Source organism: Urtica dioica, chromosome 6, assembly GCF_054948205.1.
Source record: "Urtica dioica subsp. dioica isolate 48M chromosome 6, U.dioica_male_clone48M_v1_H2, whole genome shotgun sequence".
NCBI lineage: Eukaryota > Viridiplantae > Streptophyta > Magnoliopsida > Rosales > Urticaceae > Urtica > Urtica dioica.
In genome coordinates, this window is record NC_142761.1 from 38,424,518 (window position 1) to 38,447,744 (window position 23,227).

The 23,227-nt window shown below is 35.2% G+C and overlaps 2 protein-coding genes across 2 annotated transcripts in view; both read right to left on the bottom strand.

Annotated features, from left to right (window-relative positions):
* Window positions 1–267: 267 nt before the first annotated feature.
* LOC149393969 (uncharacterized) overlaps window positions 268–23,227 on the bottom strand; it is a 42,025-nt gene continuing 19,065 nt past the window's right edge. The window contains exons 5-9 of the mRNA XM_089617434.1: window positions 5,659–5,712; window positions 3,252–3,374; window positions 2,828–3,088; window positions 1,956–2,275; window positions 268–983 (exon numbers count right to left, since the gene is read on the bottom strand). Coding sequence (XP_089473560.1) covers window positions 372–983; window positions 1,956–2,275; window positions 2,828–3,088; window positions 3,252–3,374; window positions 5,659–5,712 — 1,370 coding nt within the window. The 3' untranslated portion in view covers window positions 268–371. The remainder of the gene's footprint in view (window positions 984–1,955; window positions 2,276–2,827; window positions 3,089–3,251; window positions 3,375–5,658; window positions 5,713–23,227) is intronic.
* On the bottom strand, window positions 7,001–11,851 carry LOC149393970 (uncharacterized). Its single transcript, XM_089616992.1, has 8 exons — window positions 10,998–11,851; window positions 10,423–10,572; window positions 8,632–8,703; window positions 8,515–8,567; window positions 8,091–8,250; window positions 7,876–7,933; window positions 7,176–7,233; window positions 7,001–7,021 (listed from the first exon to the last, which is right to left on the bottom strand). The coding sequence occupies exons 1-8, from the start codon at window positions 11,467–11,469 to the stop codon at window positions 7,001–7,003; spliced, it is 1,044 nt and encodes a 347-aa protein (XP_089473118.1). The 5' UTR covers window positions 11,470–11,851.

The following is a 23,227-nucleotide window of genomic DNA, read 5'->3' on the forward strand; positions in this document are numbered from 1 at the left end:
CACGATTAAGTCAACTAAATAATTAATTTCTAAATTTAAACACATAACACAATTCAAATTTAAATGAATAACTACAAAAAAATATTCAAATAAAAACGTAGAATAAATGCGTTAATATTTGCTAATATGTGTCATAACTGTAAATATTTTGTAAATATATGTTAATACGTATAAATGTGAACTACGATTTTAAATAACACAAAATCAAAAAATTAATTGTTGCGTATATTTTTTCAGGAGTAAATACCAAAAAAAAAAAATGGGTGATGACATTATAACATGAAAGGTTTGAGTAAATACCAAAATATATATAAGAGTTCATGGATATGAAGTTTAAGAATTACAATAAATTAGAAACAAAAAGATGGGAATCAGTGAAGAAAGGCCTTGTTGGAGCGCTGCGGAACCTTCCGGAAGATAGCCCAGACGAGGTCGATGTAGAGCGAGAGCTGAGCGATGGCGAAGTAAGTGATGGGGAAGCAAAGAGCCGCGTAGAGAGGGTACGCGGCGTATTTCAGGTTTCCGGCGAGGATGAAGACATGACCATCGCAAAACGAGACGAGCATCGACGGTATCGACGCAAAGAGCGAGGTGAGTCCGAGAAGAAGCTTCCGAGGAAGGTCGGCCTCGAAATCCTTCTCCTGGCACCGCGAGGTCAGGATCGAGAGGAAGAACACGAGAGCCGTGATGGAGAAGCAGAGCGCCACGAGGGACGCGATCGCGAAGGCTTTGAAGCCCGGGTCGTCCCTCAGGATCGGGACCCCCGTGGTCTCGTCCACCCCGCCCGGGATCGATGCTGACGTGGCAAAGGCCACCGTGGCAACCAGCGCTGCCACGACCGAGCACGACTCGGAGGTCTTGACCAGCCATTTCCCGCCTTCTTTCGTCAGATCCTTGTGGGTCGCCACGAAGACTTCCTTCGCGGTCTCGTGATTGTTGTTGTAGCGCGGGAAGAACCGCGGCGGCATCGAGTTCTTCACAAACTGCGAACATTAATATGTTACTGATATAAGTAAGATCCAAGTTACCATGTTCTTTCATCATAATTAAATAAACTACTTTCCTACACTACAAATAATAAGAAGGGTTCCGAACATATAGTGTGTTTGCTTATTATATATACGAGCCACTGCGTTGATATATCCTATAGGATTAATGGAGGTATGAATACACAATCTTTTAAATTTTATACACTTCTATGTTACTTATTAGTAAGATCAAAGATACCATGTTTCATCAGAATTTCATGGGATATTATTTGACAATAAACTACTTCCTTGCACTGCATATAAGAAGGGTTAGATTAGTACCTTCTTCCTGATAAATCAATAGTGTGTTAATTGCTTAGATACTAGTACCACTTCATTTCTATATAAGTTATTTTTAACTACGTATATGGGGCTCTAAATTATGAGCTAAACCAGTTTAATAGAAGGAGAAGTGTTTCATTATACCCGAACTATTGTTAATATATATAACCTAAATGTATAAACTAGTTTAAGCTTACAAAATAGTTTTTCATGTTTAATTTTTAACAAAATTTATCAACTGGAAACCGGCGAGTTTTGTCGTTGAAATACAAATATTCTATGAAGATTTTTTCACCTAAATTATTTTACCTTATAGAAAACATCATGTAAGTTACACACTTAAGATCCATCAAAGATAGAGGTGGGGAAAAAATAGATAAGTAAAAAAATAAGGGGAAACCTCGAGGAAAAGCACATTAATGATTTTTTTTCCTAGAATTTGTAACTTGTACATTTGTTAGGAAAAAAATTATCTTTGCCATAATTATTATTCGAGGTATTCGGATATTTATGAATAATCAAGATTATTAATCCTTCTGACACAATAATTACTAGATTCAAATTTTATCATAGATCTTCATGGATATTTGTTTTTCTCTTATTATGTACATTTCAATATTTAGTGATATATATCTAGACACATACCTTGTACCACTTGATTTCCCACTGCATTTGCAAGGCGACCCCGGGGATGAGCCACGGGCGGTGGTCTTTGCACCGGGCAGCGAGGTGTAGAGCACTATTCCCGTCCTTGTCAAGCTGCCGAAAAACGCTCTCCTTTAGGATATTGCTGTTCAGAAGGAGATTATAGACTTGGGGTTGTCTGTGCTCCACCGCAAGAAGCACCATATTCTTGTTATCCGAGTCCGAGTCTTGTATCGCTATCGGAAATTCTTGCAGGATCTTCTCCACCATCTCACTCACTCCGTTTTTCGCTGCTATCAGTATCGCCGTGTGTTGCCTTCCTGTTCAATTCATACCCACTTCAGGCCACTACTCTCTAGTGATTTATAGTAAATTAGTTGTCTTGCTAAATAAATAAAATTGTGAAATTTTTCATTTCAGTTCATGTTTTGCTAATTAGGGTAGGTTTGGAATCCGGAAAATATGGGAGAAAGTGAAAATTAAATTTGAAGGAAAATAAAAATAGTAGGGTTAAAGCATGAGAAAATCAAAAATCCTTGTTATGTTTAAAGATGAAAATGAAATTTCTCTCTTTCTTTTTTTCAATTCAAACAAAGTTAGGAAAATAGTCAATTTAAACGTTTGATATTGCTAAATAGCCAACGTTCGATAAATCTTAGGTAAATAGCCGTAAATAATGACGTGGCCTAATATATGGAGGTGGTTATTTATCTAAGATTTACGTCTATAAATACATGAAAATGTCTATTTACCTAAGATTTATCAAACGTTGGCTATTTAACAATATCAAACGTTTAAACTAATTATTTTCCTAATGGACCCAGTAAATTTAGGAAGTTATTATAATTAATTACAAAAGATTATATCATTACCAGCATGATCCCGCTCTCTCTGTTTATTTAGATCGTGGCTAAAGTTGTCCCCTAATTGGGACCTCAAGCGGGTCGTATTGGCTAGAGAAATTTCAAAATCATCATCGACTTCGATTGGGGGTCGGGTTTGGTATGGATTTAATCCGGTGTTATCGTAGAACCTGCAGTAAGAAGTTGTGTTCTTAACCAATTCATCCATCACAAGTTTAGCCATCATGTGAAGCTCTTTCTTCCTTTCAATTTTCTTAATCCTCCAAATTCCTGGGACGAAGTCAAAAAATAGCCCAGTAATTGTGACTCCTTAAGAACTTTGTTTTGTTTATCAAACTAATTTGACTATTTAAAGAAAAAGAAATGAAAAATCAACTAGCTGCATTAGGTTTCTAATTTGAAAGAACATGAAATGCACAGGTATGGCACAAACCAATTCCAAGGATGATTAGGAAGGCCTTCAAAATAACATTCACAAATAAGACAAGTGAATTGTAGTTGGGCGGAAAGTTACGGCCTTCGTTAATATTCCCTCGAAACTCCATTGATTGTTTTCCTGCAAAAGAATTAAAACCTTATGAGCCAACGCTCAAATTACTTGTATTTATCTAATGATTTTACCAAGTGCTCTATATTTTCCACGTCTTCCAAATTAACCAGTCTTCGAGATAAATCACTACTTGGTAATCATATTGTAATTACTGCAAAAACGTTAGTAACAGTTTTCTTTTGTAAATATATTCCGCAAAACTTGCCCATTTATATTTGTACTACCACTAGTACAAATAGTCACTCACCTTTGGTAAAAATATTCCGTCAAAAGTTTTTACGGACAGGTTTATACTTTATACCTATCGTACAGATTTTGGATGAAGTTTTATTAGGGTCATGCAAAAATGTTGTGCAAACTTATGTGCATTGCACGTACGACATGTATGAAAAAAACCATCTTTCAATGTACCGCATTTTCGTATCAGCACGTTTTTATTTAACATTTGCACAACGGTTTTTAAAAAACTATTGTGCAAAATGTGTTGTTTAATCCACTATGTATAATAATGTATTTTTTAAAAATATATCGTCCGATATACTTCAATTTGTGAATATTTTCCGTCAAAAATATCAGTAAAAACAACATAATGTTGGTATACAATCCTACATATGAAGAGCCCTTGATTTATAATATCAGAAAATTAGGAACATAGATAATTAGCAAGATGATAACAAGATGATATATATTAAACTGATTTTAATACTTGTAGAGATATAAGAGGTAACTAACAAGATGATAACAACAAGACATAAAAATGACTTTAGAATCCAACATTCAAGAAAAAAGACAACTTCATAAGGTCATGAGGTACTCGAACGTTGTTTTCATCTTCTCAACCTTGAGCAGACTCCATGATGAGCTTTGCTCTGGTTCACTACGAGTACTCTGTGCTTTTTTTTTTTACTTCGTTTGTTTTGTTTTTTGGGTACTTCAAAATTGTATCCTTACAGCTGGTATTAGCACCAAATTTGGTGATGCGTGTTGATATAATGACTATGGGGTGATGTTTTGTTGGACAGGCTCGTTTGTGATTCGTATAAAGGTGTGATCAATGGTTCTTCTTCTTCTGCGATAATTCTCTAATCCAGGGAATGGTTTTGGAGCTGTCTCGTCAATGGAGTGATCATCTGTGTCCTCTCTCTCTTTTTTTTTTCTTTTTTTTTTTTTTTTTTTTTCTATAGCTCACATTACTTATTCGTATACCGTTGCGTTTAGAAGCGCCTCTTTTGTAAAGACTAATGATATGTAATGCGTTTGTTCTCTCTAAAAAGTTTTTAACTTCGCATCGCATCGTTACAGTGTTTCAATATCTTGTATTAGTGTCTTTTTTTTTTTCATATTTGTCAATTATATAATATTTTAATTACCTTTATATTTTATATCCAACAAGAATCCATATCCACACCCAAATCTTAATCTCTCATCAAATTCCCTCCCAAACCTTAATTAGAGACTAAAGGTGCGTTTGTTTATCAACTCAAAAACTGTTTTTGAGTTTTCAAGAAGTGAAAATAGGAAACAAAACTGGAAAATGTGTTTGGTAAGGTGTTTTCGGAAAAAAATTTCAAAAATTTTTGAAGTTGTTTTGGAAAAAAGTAAAGAAAACTGAAAACAAATAAAATGTGTTTTCGAAAAAAAATTTCTTCTCTTCTCTCCTCTTTCTCCTCATCTTCTCTTTTTATTCTTTCAAAAACAAAAATGAAAACTATACCAAACACTTTTTTCAGTTTTTTCACTTTCTCAAAAACAAAAATGAAAACTGTACCAAACAGCTTTTTGAAAACAACTACAAAATAATTTTTCAGTACAACTACAAAAATTAGAAAATAGAAAACAAAAACCTTTTGAGTTAACTACCAAACACAACCTAAGTTTTTGAGATTTCACATGCTATTAGTGTCCAACAAGCTTATTAAACGAGCATCTCCTTCTATCTTTGATGTTCGAAGATGAATGAACTCAAAAAACCATTATCTTGATAGGGCATATAGAAATTTCAGATTGGAAGAAAAAAAAAAATTAAACTAATGCTGGTTTATAAGAAAATGAGTTACTTCTTTCTTTTTTAGGTGTCCTTTTTTGTTTAGAAGTTAACTGGTTCTTCTTACTACACTGAAATGTGAAAAAACTAAATTAGAGACTACTAATATATTCAAGAGTCGTAGAATAGTAGTGTTATTGGCGATCTTTAACAAAAATGTTGAGCCTTTAAAAAAAAAATGTTATCAAATTTTGTTCGTATAATTTTTTCAAGTATGATATAATACTATTCGTGAGAAGATTTTACCGTTACTAGATTCTGAATTCGGAGCCAATGCAGATGATTGATGTGAAGTTCCCACTGCAATCACCGGAAGAGGATTGAATCACGTCACCTTTATATGGGCGCTTTAATAACATATGTTATGTGACTCTTAACGAACATATCATTTGTTATTATTCATACTGGTTTAATGAAATAAAAATTTCTGTGTTCTGTTTTTTTCCTTAGTTCACTTTCTTTTCTTAATTTACTTTTCTTTCTTTTTTTCTTTATTGGTTACAAGAGATATATCGAATTCCAGCATCAAACACCAACAAATATATACTTTAGTAAGTGCTAAACTGTTGTTTTTCAAAAAAACAAAAAAAGGGGATATACTTAACTGCCATAACAAGGAAACATCTTATAGGTATAGGTAGCATATCAATGTTAGATCTATATATACATACACATTTAAATAGTTGTTAGTAATTTAATTATTTGAGGTAGGGCTTGAGATTACATAAGCTTACTTCAGAGACAACAAAACTCTTAACGTTAAGAGACCTAACTGATAATAAATAAAAAAAGTTAGAGACCAACCTAATATTTTAATATTTTAATAGCAACTTGTATATTTACTTAACCAGGGTACTGATTAGTTTACACGTACTTTTGTCCGTGATTCATGGTTGATATATTTATATATATATATATATATATTTGTATACCTTCATGTAAAGAAAGGCTATATCACTACAAGAATTTAGGGAATCAACAACTTCTTATGCAGTCGCCTAAAATACTCGCTGTTAAACAGCGGCGACTACAGTAGGCTAGTCGCGCTTTGCATCAGCAACTACATTTGTAGTCGCCGTTGATCTTTTTTAAATTAAAAAAAAACGTATAAATTCCTGCATTTATAACAATACAGTGTAAAAAAAAAACAAGGAATACAGATTACACGAGTTATAACTTTATTTTTTCCTTAATCTCATCATATTCTATAAAATTAACTTATTGTAGGATCTAATCTTTGATAAATTCACTATCTAAACAATTAACAATAAAACGGTATTGGAACTTACATATATAGTCAGTGTGGGTGGCGATATAAGTCCACTCCAATTCTTTGAAATGCAAATTTCTTTTACTGTGACCCTTGCCGACTTTTCAACAGCCACATATTCGACTGTAACCCTTGCCGACTTTCATCATGAGTTTGACAACTTGTTGATAAAAGAGGATTAAATAGTAGCTCATGAAAACAAATCAAAATCAAAATCAAGATCATGTATATAATACATAAACAAGAATGAAATTTAAAAAATAAAAATAAAAATAAAAAAGCCTGCAAAATGACACAGCCAATCCTAAATAAATATAGTTAGACCACGTAGCACATACCCTACAAGTAATAAAAGTCTACGAATTAAAATATCATCATGAATAACTATAATTGAATCCGTATTACATACGAGTCTCACAACAAATAATAATAGATTGAACAACATTCAAATTAAAACAAAAAAACACAAAATTAATGAAGCAACTTGCAGTACCTTTGGCAAGAAATTCGTGTAGCTGAGAAGAAGTGCACGTAGTTTCTCTTCCAAGCACCTTCACAACAAATTAAAATAAAAATGCAAAACAAAAATGAATGTTTTCATGCGAAATACATTTATTGGCAGTAAAATAGAGTGTCTCTGTAGTCAAGTGCTTTCAATTGCTATTTTTGTTCCTATCTATGCACACTCAAATTACTCAAAAGAGCAACAAGGAAGGAGAAGTTTAGAAGAAACACAAATAACGTACAGAGAAGATTCGTATATCTATACATGTATAACTTACTTGGATCAGAGGAAAATTGATGAATTTGAGGAGGAAGAAGGCCACGGTGCTTCAATATTGTCACTCCTCCCTATCAAAATTGGGACCGTCATCATTGTAAAAAGTAAAAACATATTACACAGCAACAAAAGAAAAGGAGAGGAAATTAATTACTAGAATTTGACTATCCCTTGTTTCATAAAAACGCTTGTTCACTGCCTGAGTCATTGGTCCCATCTAATGGCTGACTAAATAAAAATTTGAAAAAACCAAAAAACAAAAAGGTCTTGGTCTCATCTCATCTCACATGTACAAAGCAAAATTACAACGATGAGTCTTGTATGTTGTATGTATCAATTCCTAAATGTGTGCCAATAAATATATTTGAAAAAGAAAAATCCAAGTTGAGACAAGAAGACATGCAAAGATTACCAAGCAAAATCCTTCCATATTCTACCATCCATTTCCACATCAACGTCCACAAATCCTTCTGTTTTGAAGCCACAAATCAAAACAACATTGAGTAAACATATATATGTCCTAAATCCCCAAATAATTTTTCAATCAGTTCATTATTTTTTTAATGGAAATATTATCGAACACTTGGTGGGCGAAGCACAACATTTTGGAATCAGAGAAAGAAAAACCTGAAGAAATCAAAAGAAAGAATGAAAGAGGGGTGGAATAGTGGCTCCTCAGCCGTCTTTCCTCGTCTTCTCCAGTGGCACCACCTTCAACGGCATCGTCGAGGATCAAAAGACCCCAATCCTTAGCACCCGCATCCGACTCCGTAGTGAGCACAACACTCTACCAGAATCCATAACAGAGTCCGTCCTGCAAAAACAAATAGAATGAGCGAATGGAGATAAGGACATTTTCATTTAGTGATTTGGAGGTTTGGAGATTCGAGAGGTCAGGGATAGGGTAGCAAGGTGAGGTGAAAACGAGAGAGGTTGGGGATTTGAGAGGGGGGATTTGAGCGCGGAGAAGAAAATATGGCGGGCTATGAAATATTTTTGGCTTTTCGTGGTGCGAAAAAGGAGGAATTATGGTTTTGAACAAGTTAATTACTGAAAAACCTATAGCAACTACTAAAGTAGTTGCGGTAAGTCTAAATGGAGTCACTATTTACCAAAACAACCGGCAACTACAAATGTAGTTGCTGATGGGTTTGCGCACGTTAGTTGCCAAAAATGAGCTTTCTTGTAGTGTAATCATCAACATTTTCTTCTGTTTCGTGGAGCTCGTTCACGACCAAACCTGAAATGTACCCCCAAAAAAAAAGGGTAAATTAGCAAAATAGCCAAATCAAACCTTATGATTTGTTATATAGCCAAGGTTTTGTAAATATTAAGTAAATAGCCGCTCGGATGACGTGGCCCAATAATATGTTTTTTCATATCCAAAATTTACCCCTGTTGCGTTTGAATTTCGAATGTTTATGAAATTTCTGATTATATAACTTCCCGGTATTTTTGAATTTAAATTCCTCATATAAGTGTGAACATGATTTAGTCAACTTGATGATTCCCTTTATATTAGGAACTAATTTGGACGTGGCAGTTGCAATTTATTTGTTTCCAATTATATTATTTTCTTATATTTACTGCATGATTTATCTTGTCTCGTTTTATTATTTAAATTTCTTGTTTCTAACGCAAATATATTTCAAACGTTGTTATATCTCTCTTCCACGCCAGGTTCATCCCAGTTTATTAATGTATTTACGTATATTTACATACTGTTATAATGCAGTATATTTACATGCTGTTATTTACGTATATTTACATGCTGTTATAACGCACATAAAAGATGTTCATGTGGCGGCTATGAGCATGATTGCACTTCGGGGTAACTTTGAATTCAGGGTCCAGAGATCTAGCAAAACCCGTTATAGTATTGTTTGTTTGACCTACATCCTTGTAATCCAAAAACACCAATTTTAAACTCATTTACAATGGTATTATGTGTAAATAATGACTTACAAATAATCTGGGCGTGCATTTACACATATTTACTGCAAAATATGTCAATCATATTTCCTTCTAATATCCAAAGACACCAATTCTTCAAACACATTTACAATGGTATCACTCATACACTAACACACATTAAAACAGAATCAATACACTACTCAACAATATCTAGATATAACACATCAAGTTTTAGACATCATACCCAAACCACCAACATTTAAACATTTAAAAAAGATTTACAATAAACATTTAAAAATGGAAATCAAATGAAAATATATTCGTTAACCAGGTTCCCCTAAAATTTTAACATATTTACAATCACTAAATGACACATGCATAGGTGTATTATAAACACAATAGTCGGATCCCCCCAAATACATTGTGAAGATTAGGGTTTTGTGAAATTTTTCGGATAAATGAACAAAAATCTATTGATTCATTACACAGAGGAAGAAGAATAAGCAATACCATCTTATTTCATAACCGATTCCTAAAAAAACACTTTTTCCATGTTTTAATGTGTAAATCGATGTTGAACATTAGTAAATACGAGTTACAATCGGAATAAATTACACATGCATACATGTTTGAGATCCCCTCGCCGAAATCGGTAGTCGGAGAAGATGGATGCAGTTCGTCGGAGAAAGTGACGCGAGTTGGAAATTTTTTTTGGGAGAAATTTTTTTTTTCTTAATTGCCGTGTGATAAGAAGTTGTGAGTTGATCAGTTTTAAATTTGCAGTTATTACTCCCCTCAAATCTCGGAATCACGTTTTTTTTTAAAGTCAACTGTTGTGACTTATGGGCGGGAATCATTTGGGCGTTTTTGTAAATTTACGAGTGTATTAAATGATATCTGGCTATTTACTTAGCATTTACAAAATCTTGGCTAACTAGCAATTTTAAAGGTTTGAGTTGGCTATTTTGCTAAATAATTGAAAAAAAAAGGTACAATGTAATCAAATTTGGTATGTATAGCATAGAAATGAGAAATCCGTACATACAATGGTATATAATACGGTCAAAGGCGCCAAGACGAGAGCTGCTTTGAAACGCATTAGGCTTGCGAGCAAGAAGGTGGAGAGGAGATAAACCATTCTCATTTTTAGCATCCGTAAGTTTGGGGTGCCAATTAATTATGCTCTTCGCCAAACCTTCAAAATTATACCAAAAAATTGAATGCATATTTAAAAATATATATATATATATATATATTATATACATCATATACCTGTGGCAATTAGGTCATTACAAGAAAATTTAAAAGAATGAATAAAATATTCAACAAATATTGTTATACATAAATTGCACAAAGCTTCACAAACGATTAATCACTAAAATTGTTTCTAAAAACATGATCAAATTTGTTTTTATTACATCCCAGACCTCCCAAATCATTTTAAAATATTTCATCCAACTTATGTGAGCCCTAATCTCCTTTTAAGTTTTGAAGAACGAGCTCGAGTTTTCAAGCACCGCATTAGCTCATAAAAATCATTACACAATTCCCAATTGCAAAAAAAAAAAAAAAAAAAAAAAAAATCCAAATTAATTACATAAAAAAATTCTTAGAACTTACTAAAGTATTCGCCGGAAATGGCAGCATGGAGAATGGTGTCGCCATTGTTGCGCCGCACTTGGAGATCCTCTTTTCCGAGCCAGTGAAGGTACAGGAAAGCCTCTCTCTTGCCATGTCGAGCGGCCAAGAAGAGAGGAGTCTCTCCCTTTTGGTTCCGAGAGGCAAGTAGATCCGGGTTCTTCGAAACCATGGCCTTGCAGGCGAGCAAATCACCCAGCGCGGCCGCCAAATGCAAGGCCGTGTTTCCACTCGCGTTCGCGATCAACATGATATCGTCTTCGCACATTCCCACGAGCTTGAGAGCCACTTCGGTTTGGCCCACCGAGACCGCTATGTGTAGCGCTGTGTCCTCCGATTTCGTGAGCTTCGCTCTCCGTGCTTCCCGGCTCGTCTCGTATATCTTTGAAACTTCGTTCCACTTTCCTTTCATCGCGTGTGCGAACAAGTTGTCGACTTCCCTCTCAACATTCATTTTTTTATTAGTTTTATTCTAGTAGTATTATGCATAGGTGCTCACTTTTTAGATTAACAAGCTGTTTATATATTGGCCATATATAAATAGTTGGCTTAATATTGTCCGGGTTTCATGACATTTAATATGTGTTATCTTGGAGAGAAGAACAAAGAATAAGAAGTACGAAAGTCTATTGTTTATTATTATTAATTTTCAAGGAAAATTCTTTCCTTTCCTGCAAGTCTCCTTCCTTTGGCAATGTCGTTGGTTTTTGCAGATTTGATGAGTATAAATGAACTCTGAATTCTTTAAGAAGCCTTCTTGCCGATAAAGTATTCCTAAACTAATTGCAAGAAAGCAACATCTTTTGTGATAATAAACAATATTAAATAACTAAAGATGTCACATAATAAACATAAAATATGCCGGATATACAATTCAAATCTTCAATATGTAGGTATAATCAACATCTTAAGTGACGTTACTAAAGAGTAGATATATAACTTCAAATCCCTTGCATAAATTGTAATATGTACGACTATTGTAGGGTAGGCTTTTTGTTATAATCTGTGATTTCAATCTCGTGATGGAAGTCGTTTTGCTTAATTTCTATTAATAAGAACACTCAAGAACGCAAAACTCCAACGAACCTAACATCTTCTTGTTCTAGGGCGAGATTAATTTATTTGATTGGAGACTATTTTATAAATGAAAGAGACACATTTATAAGTAGATCTAAGGATAATTTTGAAATAATATAATTAAAACCTAATTGCCTAATTAAAACCCCAAATTCGTTATAATAAAAATGCATAATGAAATAGTAATTGCAAAACTTAAATAGCCCGATTCCATAATTAAAAATCCTAATTTCCATAATCAAAATATGTAATGGCTAAATATGTAACACAACTCCCTTCTTACAATTTGAGCTTGTCCTCAAGCTCAAACTCTGATTAACATCATTGCAATATTCACCTTCCCCGATCAAGACAATATATATGGAGGAGTTTTTGTTTGTAGTGGTGATAGGGGATAAATAGCTCTTTACAGTTGAAGCAGACGCCCTTCACCCATCGCTTGGCCATCTCTTGACTCTTTAATTAGCTTCTTCCAAATTAACTTTAGATTGTTCAAGATAGGTCTAGGTTGTAGTGGAACCTTGGTCCTCCTCTTGGATCATTCCCTAGTGGTGGTTCGTTCACCCTATCCACTAGCTATTGTAATCCTACAAAGACATAGCTTGCTCGTCGATCGTCCTAAAACTTTAGCTCATACTATCGGGAAATCATCGAATGACAAACGTCCACCGTTTGATGCATCTCCACATGACAACATATTTTGTTGTACAACCTAGCAAAAAAGTCACACTTCGGCATCCACAGGATTGGCAGAGGTACGGCCCAACAAGAACTCGAATTGACCACGGTAATAATGCACTGACCCGGTGTGTCGTCTATGGGTTAGCTCTCAGAGAGGATTGGCATTTAGGAGATCCAAATCGGACGTTGTCACCGCTCTATCAACTCGTACCATTAGAGTTTGAGGCACATTGCGTAGAAGCGTGTGGTGCCATATATGAGCTCTCTTGGACAAGATAAAAGTGTCTAGATGCACTTTGGATTTGTCTGGTGTTTGTTGATCCTTTGTTTAGTATTTGCTGATCGACAAAGAATTCTCACACTCACGCAATCATATGATTGGGTCTCTTTTCCCGTCAGAGGACATAAAATCCATCTTTCAAAATCGAGGGATACCTCCAGTTGGTGTTGGACTTCGTCCATTTGTGATTTGAGTTATCAAATTTTTTTCCCCATAAGTTATTTGATTTAATAAATACAATATATATATATATATATATATATATATATATATGTGCGCGCGCGCGCGCGTATAAAGTCTAGCATAAAAAAAAGGATAAATTTCATAAATGCCCCATGAACTTTTGACCATTTAACAACGTGGTCCCTACTTTTATTTTTCTTACAGCGTCACCCTTGAACTTTGACAATCTTACAAACTTAGTCCTTCCGTCTATTTTTCTCAACAATCCATCCATTTTTGCCCATGTGATTGGCATGTGACTATTTAAACAGAGACAAAATTGTAAAATAACAAAAAAATATTGATTTTATAATTATTTAATATTATTAAAAATTATTATTTATTATATAAAAAAATAAATAAAAATAAAATAATTATGTAAAATATGAATTTTTAATAAAAATGAATTGTAAAAATGAATTATTATTTATTATTAATTTTCTATTATCGTGCAAAAAAAAATATAATGGAAATGTATAAAAAAAAGTATTTAAAAAGACAACAAACAAAATGAAAAATGAAATTTTTTAATTTTAATTTATTAATTTTAAATATAAAATAATTAAATAAAGGATATATAGGTAATTTTAAATATTCAAGTTATTACACAAGTTAAAATAAACGGAATATACTCCCAAAATTTGACGGAAAGACTAAGTTTGTAAGAATATGAAAGTTTAAGGTCGACGCTGTAAGAAAAATAAAAGTAGGGACCACGTTGTTAAATGGTCAAAAGTTCAGGGGGCATTTATGTAATTTATGCTAAAAAAAAGATCTTATATATTACATAATTAATATTTTCTTTTTATGAGTGTATATGATCTTTAATATATATATATATAGCAGATCCTTTATATATATATATATATATATATATATATATATATATATTATGTATGTATTTACGTAAACTTATGTATACCATTAATGTTTATTCTAATACTAAAATATAAAAGATACATGCTTTATCTTTACAATTGATATTTATTATTCGGTTGACTTAAACATTACCTTTTTTATAATTATACAAGGTAATTGGTCATTTTTAAGTCTTTGCATATTTATTTACAAAACGTTTTCTGCCGCTAGGTACATTTGTTACCAGTTATACGTAAAGAATAAAGCTTAATAAATCCCTAATGAATTTATGATGTCTATGCGAGGCAAGCAAGCTAATTGCTTTGCATTAATTGATAAAAAGAAAATAAAGAGCACCAATAAAGTCCAATATCAGTATGAAGTCTAAACGTTTGACGTTATGCATTAGTACCTTTTTGTTTAAAAAAAATGTCTAGATGAGTGCTACTTTGCTCTCTCTTTGTTACACACGCTCATGGTTCTCCACATTCCAATTTCTTCCAAAACACATGATATAGTTTCTTTTTGGTTTATATTTGAAGGTTTTAGAAGTTGTCATCACTCTCAAGGTAATTTTGAAAATATTTCTTTTTTTTTTCGTTATTTTGATGCTTATATGGTTCAGTAGTTATATTTTTATATATGAAAATATTGAGTTACACATGTTTTGATTTAACAAAAATTCGGAGAAATAAGAAAAATGTTTCACTTTGATTAGTTAGAAATATTTTTTTAATCTGTTATTTTTATACATAAATATTTAAGATGTATTCAGTATGTGTCTTAAATTTTATGATTTTTGGATTAACTGTTTTTATTCTTTAAATCTTTTACCATCGGCACGTAGAACTTTTTTTTCATGATCCAAACAGCGTGTTTTGATTTTAATAAAATAGATACAAAATGAAATTTTATTTGATATATTTTAAATTTCGAAATTTTTGGACGACCCGTGTTTTTTCTAAAAATCAATTATGATCAGTACGCAAACTTTTTATTTCTGTTTCAAACAGCATGTTTTGAAAAAAATTTAAAATACTTGCAAAACTTATTTTGGTATGAAATTTTATACGAGACACATATATTTGTTATTGTTATGTATAAAAATAGTTAGGATTTTTCTGTTACCGGAAGTATTTTTGTCAGTATGTATTTTAACAAGTGGTCAGATTAGTCCCGTTTTCTCTAAAACTCAATTTTTAGAAAATATATGTTTAAATTAGATTTCATCATGTTGGAGTCCGATTTTGGAACTTTCATAAAAGAAGAAAATGTTTAAAATTTTATTTCATATTCTGTGGAACTTTTTGTTTTGCCGAAACCCTAGAGCAAAGGGTATTTTTGTCTTTTCACTTTCGAGTTCCGTCTTTGAGTTTTTCCAAAAACTTTATTACGCCAAAAATTGTTTATTATAACCTGATTTCCATTCTTTCATTTAGGTCCCGAGCCAAATACGTTTTCCGATTGTTCGATAGTTTAAAGTCGCACGTTCCCAAAATAATGTGAGAATAATCTCACTACAATACAGATTAGTTTAAAATTAGTTTAGAGCCGATTTGCTCGATAGTTTAGAGCCAGCTTCATCAGGAAAATGAAGAGGTTGAAGAAGGGGAACAACCGCCACCGCCAGCCCATGCTCCAATGCATGCGGCGGCACAAGTTGTTCCTCAGGGTGTACCTCCAATGGGTCAAGTCAATGTTGTTGTTGACCTATTCAAGAGGTTCAGGAGGATGAGAGCCCCCGAATTCGAAGGATCGACCGACCCGTTAATAGCTGACGAATGGATATCGAAGATCAAGACGATCTTCAACTTCATGAACATAACCGAGCAGGAGAAAGTCATATGTGCCTCATTTGTCATGAAGAAAGACGCGCGTTACTGGTGGGAAATAGTGGTAGCAAGGAGGGATGTTCGAACTATGACTTGGGATGACTTTTTAGAAGAGCACCAAGAAGTATTTCAACATGAGGGCAATGAATGTTCAACAGAAGGAGTTTACGAAGCTGAAACAAGGCTCGATGACCGTGATTGAGGCGGCTAGTAAGTTCAACCAATTGGCGATACTGTGCCCAGACTTGGTTCCGACAGAGACCGAACAGGTCAGACGTATGATGAGCATGTTCCGACCATAGTTGGCTTTAGCCATTGATAGTGGAAGCCAACCACCTACCACGGTTCCCGATTGTCTCGAACCTGCCATGCGAGCTGAGTATCACTTGATCCAAGTGAAGGACGACCGGAACCAATTTTATAAGGCTCGTAAAGAAGATAGAGCTCAAAACAAGGGTCCCAACACCAATAAAAATCCAAACCAACCAAGTAACCACCAACTTAACCGCATCAATCAAGGCTTCAGGGCGCAACCCCATGGAAATGGGAATGGGAAGAAAAGGACTCATCCCGGTAATTGAGGTAATGCCAACGACAAGGTCAGGGTAGAGGGAACAAATTTTCCAGTTTGCAAGACTAGTGGAAAGATGCATCCTGAAGAGTGTCGAGAGGGACCGTGACCTGCTTCAAGTGTGGTCAGCCGGGTCACTTCCTCAAGGACTGCCTGAAGCCGAATTTTGTTCAGAGTGGACAGTACCAGCCTCATAATCAGAACGGGCGACTCAACTACATGCCGACCGCACTAGAAGGGCCACAAATCTCTTTAGGTCATTTAGAAGCACCTACATCCACCCAAATGCCGCCACTAGCTCAAGCTCGTATCTACCTCTACACCAACGCCGATGCCTTAGCCAGCTCTTCGAATGTAGTAGCATGTCAGCTTCCTATAGCTCATCTTGATGCTTTAGTATTGTTTAACTCTGGTGTTATGCATTGCTTTATTTCGTTAGAACTGGCTAGGAGATTAGGAGATATTGTAGTGAAAACTAAGAAGGTTTTCAGGACAACATTACCGTCTGACGATATGTTGTAATCGGAATACTGTCTCAAAGATGTATCGATAATTATAAGTGGACAAGAGCTAAAGAGTGTCTTCGTTGTCTTAGAAATGAAAGACTTTGATGCCATCTTGGGTATGGAGTTCTTAGAGGAGAATAATGCAGTGATCGATTATCGGCGAAAAAGAGTAACCTTCAAACCGGTGACGGGGAAAATGTTCACCTTTGTAGGAAGACCACTCAAGAGACCATAGATGATGGTGTCAGCATTGCAAGCTAAGAGGTTGATGAGTAAAGGGTGTCATGGATACCTAACATCGGCGGTGGACAAGACGAAGGAGATCGAAGCAAATGCGCAAGATGTGCTAGTAGTGAGGGAATATGTTATCGTTTTTCCTGACGATCTCCCTGGATTAGCGCCAGAACGTGAGATTTCTTTCGCAATCGAGTTGCTACCTGGAACAGGTCCAATTTCCAAAGCACCCTATCGTATGGCTCCTGCCGAGCTCAAAGAGTTACAATCACAACTTCAAGAGTTGTTAGATAAGGGATTTATTCGCCCTAGTCATTCACCTTGGGAAGCACCCGTTCTATTTGTCAAAAAGAATGATGGGTCTTTCCGCATGTGTATTGACTACCGAGAGCTAAATAAGGTAAAGGTCAAGAACATGTATACTGTTCCAAGGATTGATGACTTGTTTGACTAACTCAAGGGGGCAAAGGTATTTTCAAAGATAGACTTGCGATCCGGCTATCATCAATTACGGGTCAAGAAGGACGACATCCCGAAGACATCTTTTCGCACCCCCTATGGTCATTATGAGTTCACTGTCATGTCTTTTGGACTCACTAATGCCCCAGCAGCATTCATGGATATGATGAATAGGATCTTTAGCGACGTCTTGGATAAGTTTGTCATTGTCTTCATTAATGACATACTGATTTACTCTAAGAGCGTCGAGGACCACGGAGATCACCTACGAGTCGTACTTCAGATGCTGAGACAACATCAGCTGTATGCCAAATTCTCGAAGTGTGAATTTTGGTTGGATAGAGTGCATTTTTCTCGGACATGTGGTTTTTAAAGACGGAATCTCCGTCGATCCTGCCAAGATAGAATCTGTGAATGATTGGAAGTCACCTCGAAGTGTGACGGAGATAAGGAGTTTTCTCGGTCTAGCAGTTTACTATAGAAGATTTGTGGAAGGATTTTCTACTTTAGCTGCTCCACTCACCGCCCTCACGAAGAAAGATAAGAAGTATGAGTGGACTGAGAAGTGTGAACAGAGTTTTCGCGAGTTGAAGAGAAGACTCACCACCGCTCTAATCCTTATAGTCCCTTAAAGTGGAGAACCTTTGTCTATCTACAGCGATGCATCTAAGACAAGTCTTGGTGCTGTGTTAATGCAAAACGGAAAAGTAGTGGCTTATGCGTCACGACAACTCAAAAACCACGAGAGGAATTATCCTACTCATGATTTGGAGTTAGCCGCAGTGGTTTTTGCCCTCAAGATTTGGAGACACTACTTGTACGGTGTTCGGTGTGAGATATTTACCGATCATAAGAGCTTAAAGTACATTTTCACTCAGAAAGAGTTGAACATGAGACAAAGAAAGTGGCTAGAATTGGTTAAGGATTACGATTTTTGTATCCATTACCATCCTGGAAATGCGAACGTAGTAGCTGATACGTTAAGTAGGGAAGATGAGGCTAGGCTATCGATGATGCATGCATTATCTCCTCGAATCGTTGACGAAATCAACAACTTGGAAGTTGAAATTGTCACCCGGGGATTAGCCAACATGACCTTACAATCAGATATGTTTGAGAGAATCAAAGAAGCGCAAGGACGTGATCCTGAGATGTCAAGGCTGAAAGACAACGCACTGGAAGGTTAGGAGTCAAAATTTTCTCTTGCGGAGAATGATATACTCTTTTTCGATGGAAGGATCTGTGTACCTAACGAAAAATGAGTTACGAAAACAGATTTTGACCGAAGCACATGAGACTCCATATTCAGCCCACCCAGGTTCCACGAAGATGTATCAAGGCCTCCGAGAACACTTCTGGGGGAATGGAATGAAGGGCGACGTTGCGAAGTTTGTCAGTAAATGCCTTACATGCCAGAAAGTGAATGCGGAACATCAACGACCAGCTGGAGAATTACAACTAATCGAGGTTCCTGAATGGAAGTGGGAACAAATCAAAATGGATTTTGTGGTTGGGTTACCAAAGACAATTGAGGGTTATGATGCTATATGGGTAGTGGTGGATTGTCTGACCAAATCCGCCAGATTCATACCGATTAAAGTCACATACTCCATGGAGAAGTTGGCTGATCTATACGTTAATAACGTAGTAAGACTACATGGCGTTCCTTTGTCCATCATCTCAGATCGTGACGGTCGTTTCACTTCTAACTTATGGAGATGCGTGCAAAAGTCGATGGGATCGCAACTGAAGTTCAATACCGCTTTTCACCCCCAGACGGATGGCCAATCCGAAAGGACTATTCAGACCTTAGAGGATATGCTACGAGCATGTGTCATGGATTTTGGAGGGAGTTGGAATAAGAGGCTACCACTTATTGAATTCTCATACAACAATAGCTACCAAGCTTCAATCGGCGTTGCCCCATATGAAGCTCTTTATGGTAGAAAGTGTCGATCTCCGATTCAGTGGTTCGAATCCGGAGAAAATAGTCTCGAGAAGACAGATTTTATTCGAGACACCACTGAAGCCATCAAGAAGATACAAGATCGAATGGGAACTGCCCAAACCCGATAGAAGAGGTATGCTGACAAGAGAAGGCGACCACTGGAATTTCAGGTAGGGAGACTTCGTATTCCTGAAGGTAGCACCTCTCAAGGGTGTGATGAGATTCGGCAAGAAGGGAAAATTGAGCCCGAGGTACATAGGTCATTTTGAGATCATAGAAAGAATCGAAAAGGTAGCTTACCATCTAGCTCTGAATCCCGAGTTAGCATCGGTAACAATGTGTTTCACGTCTCAATGCTCAAAAAGTACCTGCCTGATCAAAATCATGAGCTAATCCAATAGCCTATCAAAGTACATGAAGACTTGACGTATGAAGAGAAGCCAATAAAAATTCTTGATCATGAAGAAAAAAATCCTAAGGAACAAGGTGATTCCGTTAGTCAAGGTACTTTGGCAGAATCATAAAATCGAAGAAGCCAATTGGGAGCACGAGCACGAGGATGATATGAGATTGCGTTATCCCGACCTTTTTTTTAGAACTATAATACGTTCAAGTAAGAATTTTCATGTTTCTTTCTTGTTTATTTTCTTTTTAATTTTCGGGACAAAAATTCTAATAAGTCGGAGAGATTTGTGAAACCCTGAGTTTTAGCCATCAAATAATTTAAAGTTTTGTGATTTGAGTTATCAATTTTTTTTTCCCCGTAAGTTATTTGATTTGATAAATACAATATATATACATATAACATAAAAAAAGATCTTATATATTACAGAATTAATATTTTAGTGTATATAATATATATATATACACACAAAGGATCTGCTATATACATAGCAGATCCTTTGTGTGTATATATATATATATATATATTATGTATGTATTTACGTAAACTTATGTATACCATTAATGTTTATTCTGATACTAAAATATAAAAGATACTTGCTTTATCTTTACAATTGATGTTTATTATTCGGTTGACTTAAACATTACCTTTTTTATAATTTATACAAGGTAATTGGTCATTTTTAAGTCTTTGCATATTTATTTACAAAACGTTTTCTTCCGTTAGGTGCATTTGTTACTAGTTATACGTAAAGAATAAAGCTTAATAAATCCCTAATGAATTTCTGACGTCTATGCGAGGCAAGCAAGCTAATTGCTTTGCATTAATTGATAAAAAGAAAATAAAGAGCACCAATAAAGTCCCGTATCAGTATGAAGTCTAAACGTTTGACGTTATGCATTAGTACCTTTTTGTTTTAAAAAAAATGTCTGGATGAGTGCTACTTTGCTCTCTCTTTGTTACGCACGCTCATGGTTCTCTACATTCCAACTTCTTCCAAAACACATGATATAGTTTCTTTTTGGTTTATATTTGAAGGTTTTAGAAGTTGTCATCATTCTCAAGGTAATTTTGAAAATATTTCCTTTTTTTCGTTATTTTGATGCTTATATGGTTCAGTATTTATATTTTTATATATGAAAATATTGAGTTACACATGTTTTGATTTAACAAAAATTCGGAGAAATAAGAAAAATGTTTAACTTTAATTAGTTAAAAATATTTTTTTTAATCTGTTATCTTTATACATAAATATTTAAGATGTTTTCAGTATGTGTTTTAAATTTTATGATTTTTGGATTAACTTTTTTTATTCTAAAAATCTTTTACAATCAGTACGTATAACTTTGTTTTTCATGATCCAAACAGCGTGTTTTGATTTTAATAAAATAGATACAAAAAGAATTTTTATTTGAAATATTTTGACTTTCGAAATTTTTGGACTACCAGTGTTTTTTCTAAAAATTAATTATGATCAGTACGTTGTAGAAGGTTCTCGCCGCGGCGAAGAAGGATTCTCGCCGCGCCGAGAAGAGTTCCAGAGACCCTTTTTTGGAGAAGATATTTGTGCCGCGGCGAAGACTATCTCTCGCCGCGGCGAGACAATTCTGGGTTTACTTTTCAGCAGTCTCGCCGCGGCGAGAAATAGTCTTCGCCGCGGCGAGAGTTCTACAACGCTTACTCTAAGCGTTGTAGAAGCGTTTTAAAACCTAAAAATTTAAATTTTTTCAAAAAGCCCTCCCGAATTTCAGACTTAGTCAAGTTTTCTTCTTCATTCTTCATTATTTTTCTTCTTCTTCATTCTTCATTCTTATTCTCCACCCCCTCTCTCTCTCTCTCCACCCTCACTCCTCTTCTCCACCCTCACCCTCTCTCCGCCTTCACTTCTCCTTCTCTCTCCGCCATCACTTCTCTCTCTCCGCCCTCGCTCTCTTCTTCTCTTCCATCACTCTCTCTTCGCCCTCACTATTCTTCTCCGTCCCCACAAACCCACAACCCCAAACTCAAACCAACCAAAAGCCACAACCACAAACCCACAAACCCACAAACTCCACCACCACGTCAAACTCACACAAGCCTAGGCATCTCCGGCGACAACTCCGAGTCTCTCTTTCTTCCACGCCTCCATGCTCCCCATCTACACTCCGGGTTAGTTTATGGAATTGAGAATTATGTATAATTTAGGTTGAAACACCATATTTATATGATATTTCGTTGGAATTGAGTTTTAATTTGATATTTAGTTGGAATTGTGTTTCTTAGATTTCATGTTGTCAACTACTACTAGTTCTAGCGCTAGCGGTAAAAGAAAAACTAGAAGACAACCTCAAAATGTACATCGCCACGACGAGAATTCGGGTAGAAAGAACCCAGATATTTCTCGCCGCGGCGGTGTATATTTTTCGCCGCGGGGAGATAGTTCTACAACGGATGTCTTATCCGTTGTAGAATACCTCGCCGCAGCGAGAAATATACATCGCCGCGGCGAGAAATGTTGTAATTTTTGAAGATTGGACAATGGAACTCTATCGTTGTAGAAGCTTCTACAACGGATGCGTAAGCGTTGTAGAAACCAAGCTTCTACAACGGATATCTAAGCGTTGTAGAAGCTTCTACAACGCTGGATTCTACAACGCTTAATAAGCGTTGTAGAATCATTCTACAACTGTTTTTAAGCGTTGTAGGATCCCAGTTTTGTAGTAGTGATATGTCATTTGTTGACATATAAATGTGAACAAATCCTCAAACAAACTCAGATTTCTTGACACAAACGAGACTCAAAGAAAAAAAAATTAGAAAAAAAGTAAAGAAAAATTGATAAAAAAATATTCTCTCTCCTCATTTTACTGGTATATCTGTCCAAATGATAGTTTTGGTGAAAAATGAGAAAAATGTTATGAGATGGTAGTATTATGACAATTTCTCCCAAATAGAGCCATGCCACGAAATGAAAGAACAAAACTATGATAAAACAAAAAAAGTGGTTAAGTAAATATTTTTATTTTTTCTAGGTCGTATGATCTTTGAAGAACTATAAATAAAAGCTTTGAGAATTGAATTTTTTTACTAACACAATTCTTCTACCCTAGTCAAATCTCTCTCTCTCTCTCTCCCATTGAGATTTCCAACACTCCTACATTC

Coding starts and splice junctions, on each gene's coding strand:
- LOC149393970 (XM_089616992.1), bottom strand. CDS start 11,469: ATGAATGTTGAGAGGGAAGTCGACAACTTGTTCGCACACGCGATGAAA. Junction 10,573..10,997: donor CATTTCCGGCGAATACTTTA/GTAAGTTCTAAG, acceptor ATAATTTTGAAG/GTTTGGCGAAGAGCATAATT. Junction 8,251..8,514: donor TAGTTGCTATAGGTTTTTCA/GTAATTAACTTG, acceptor GGATTCTGGTAG/AGTGTTGTGCTCACTACGGA.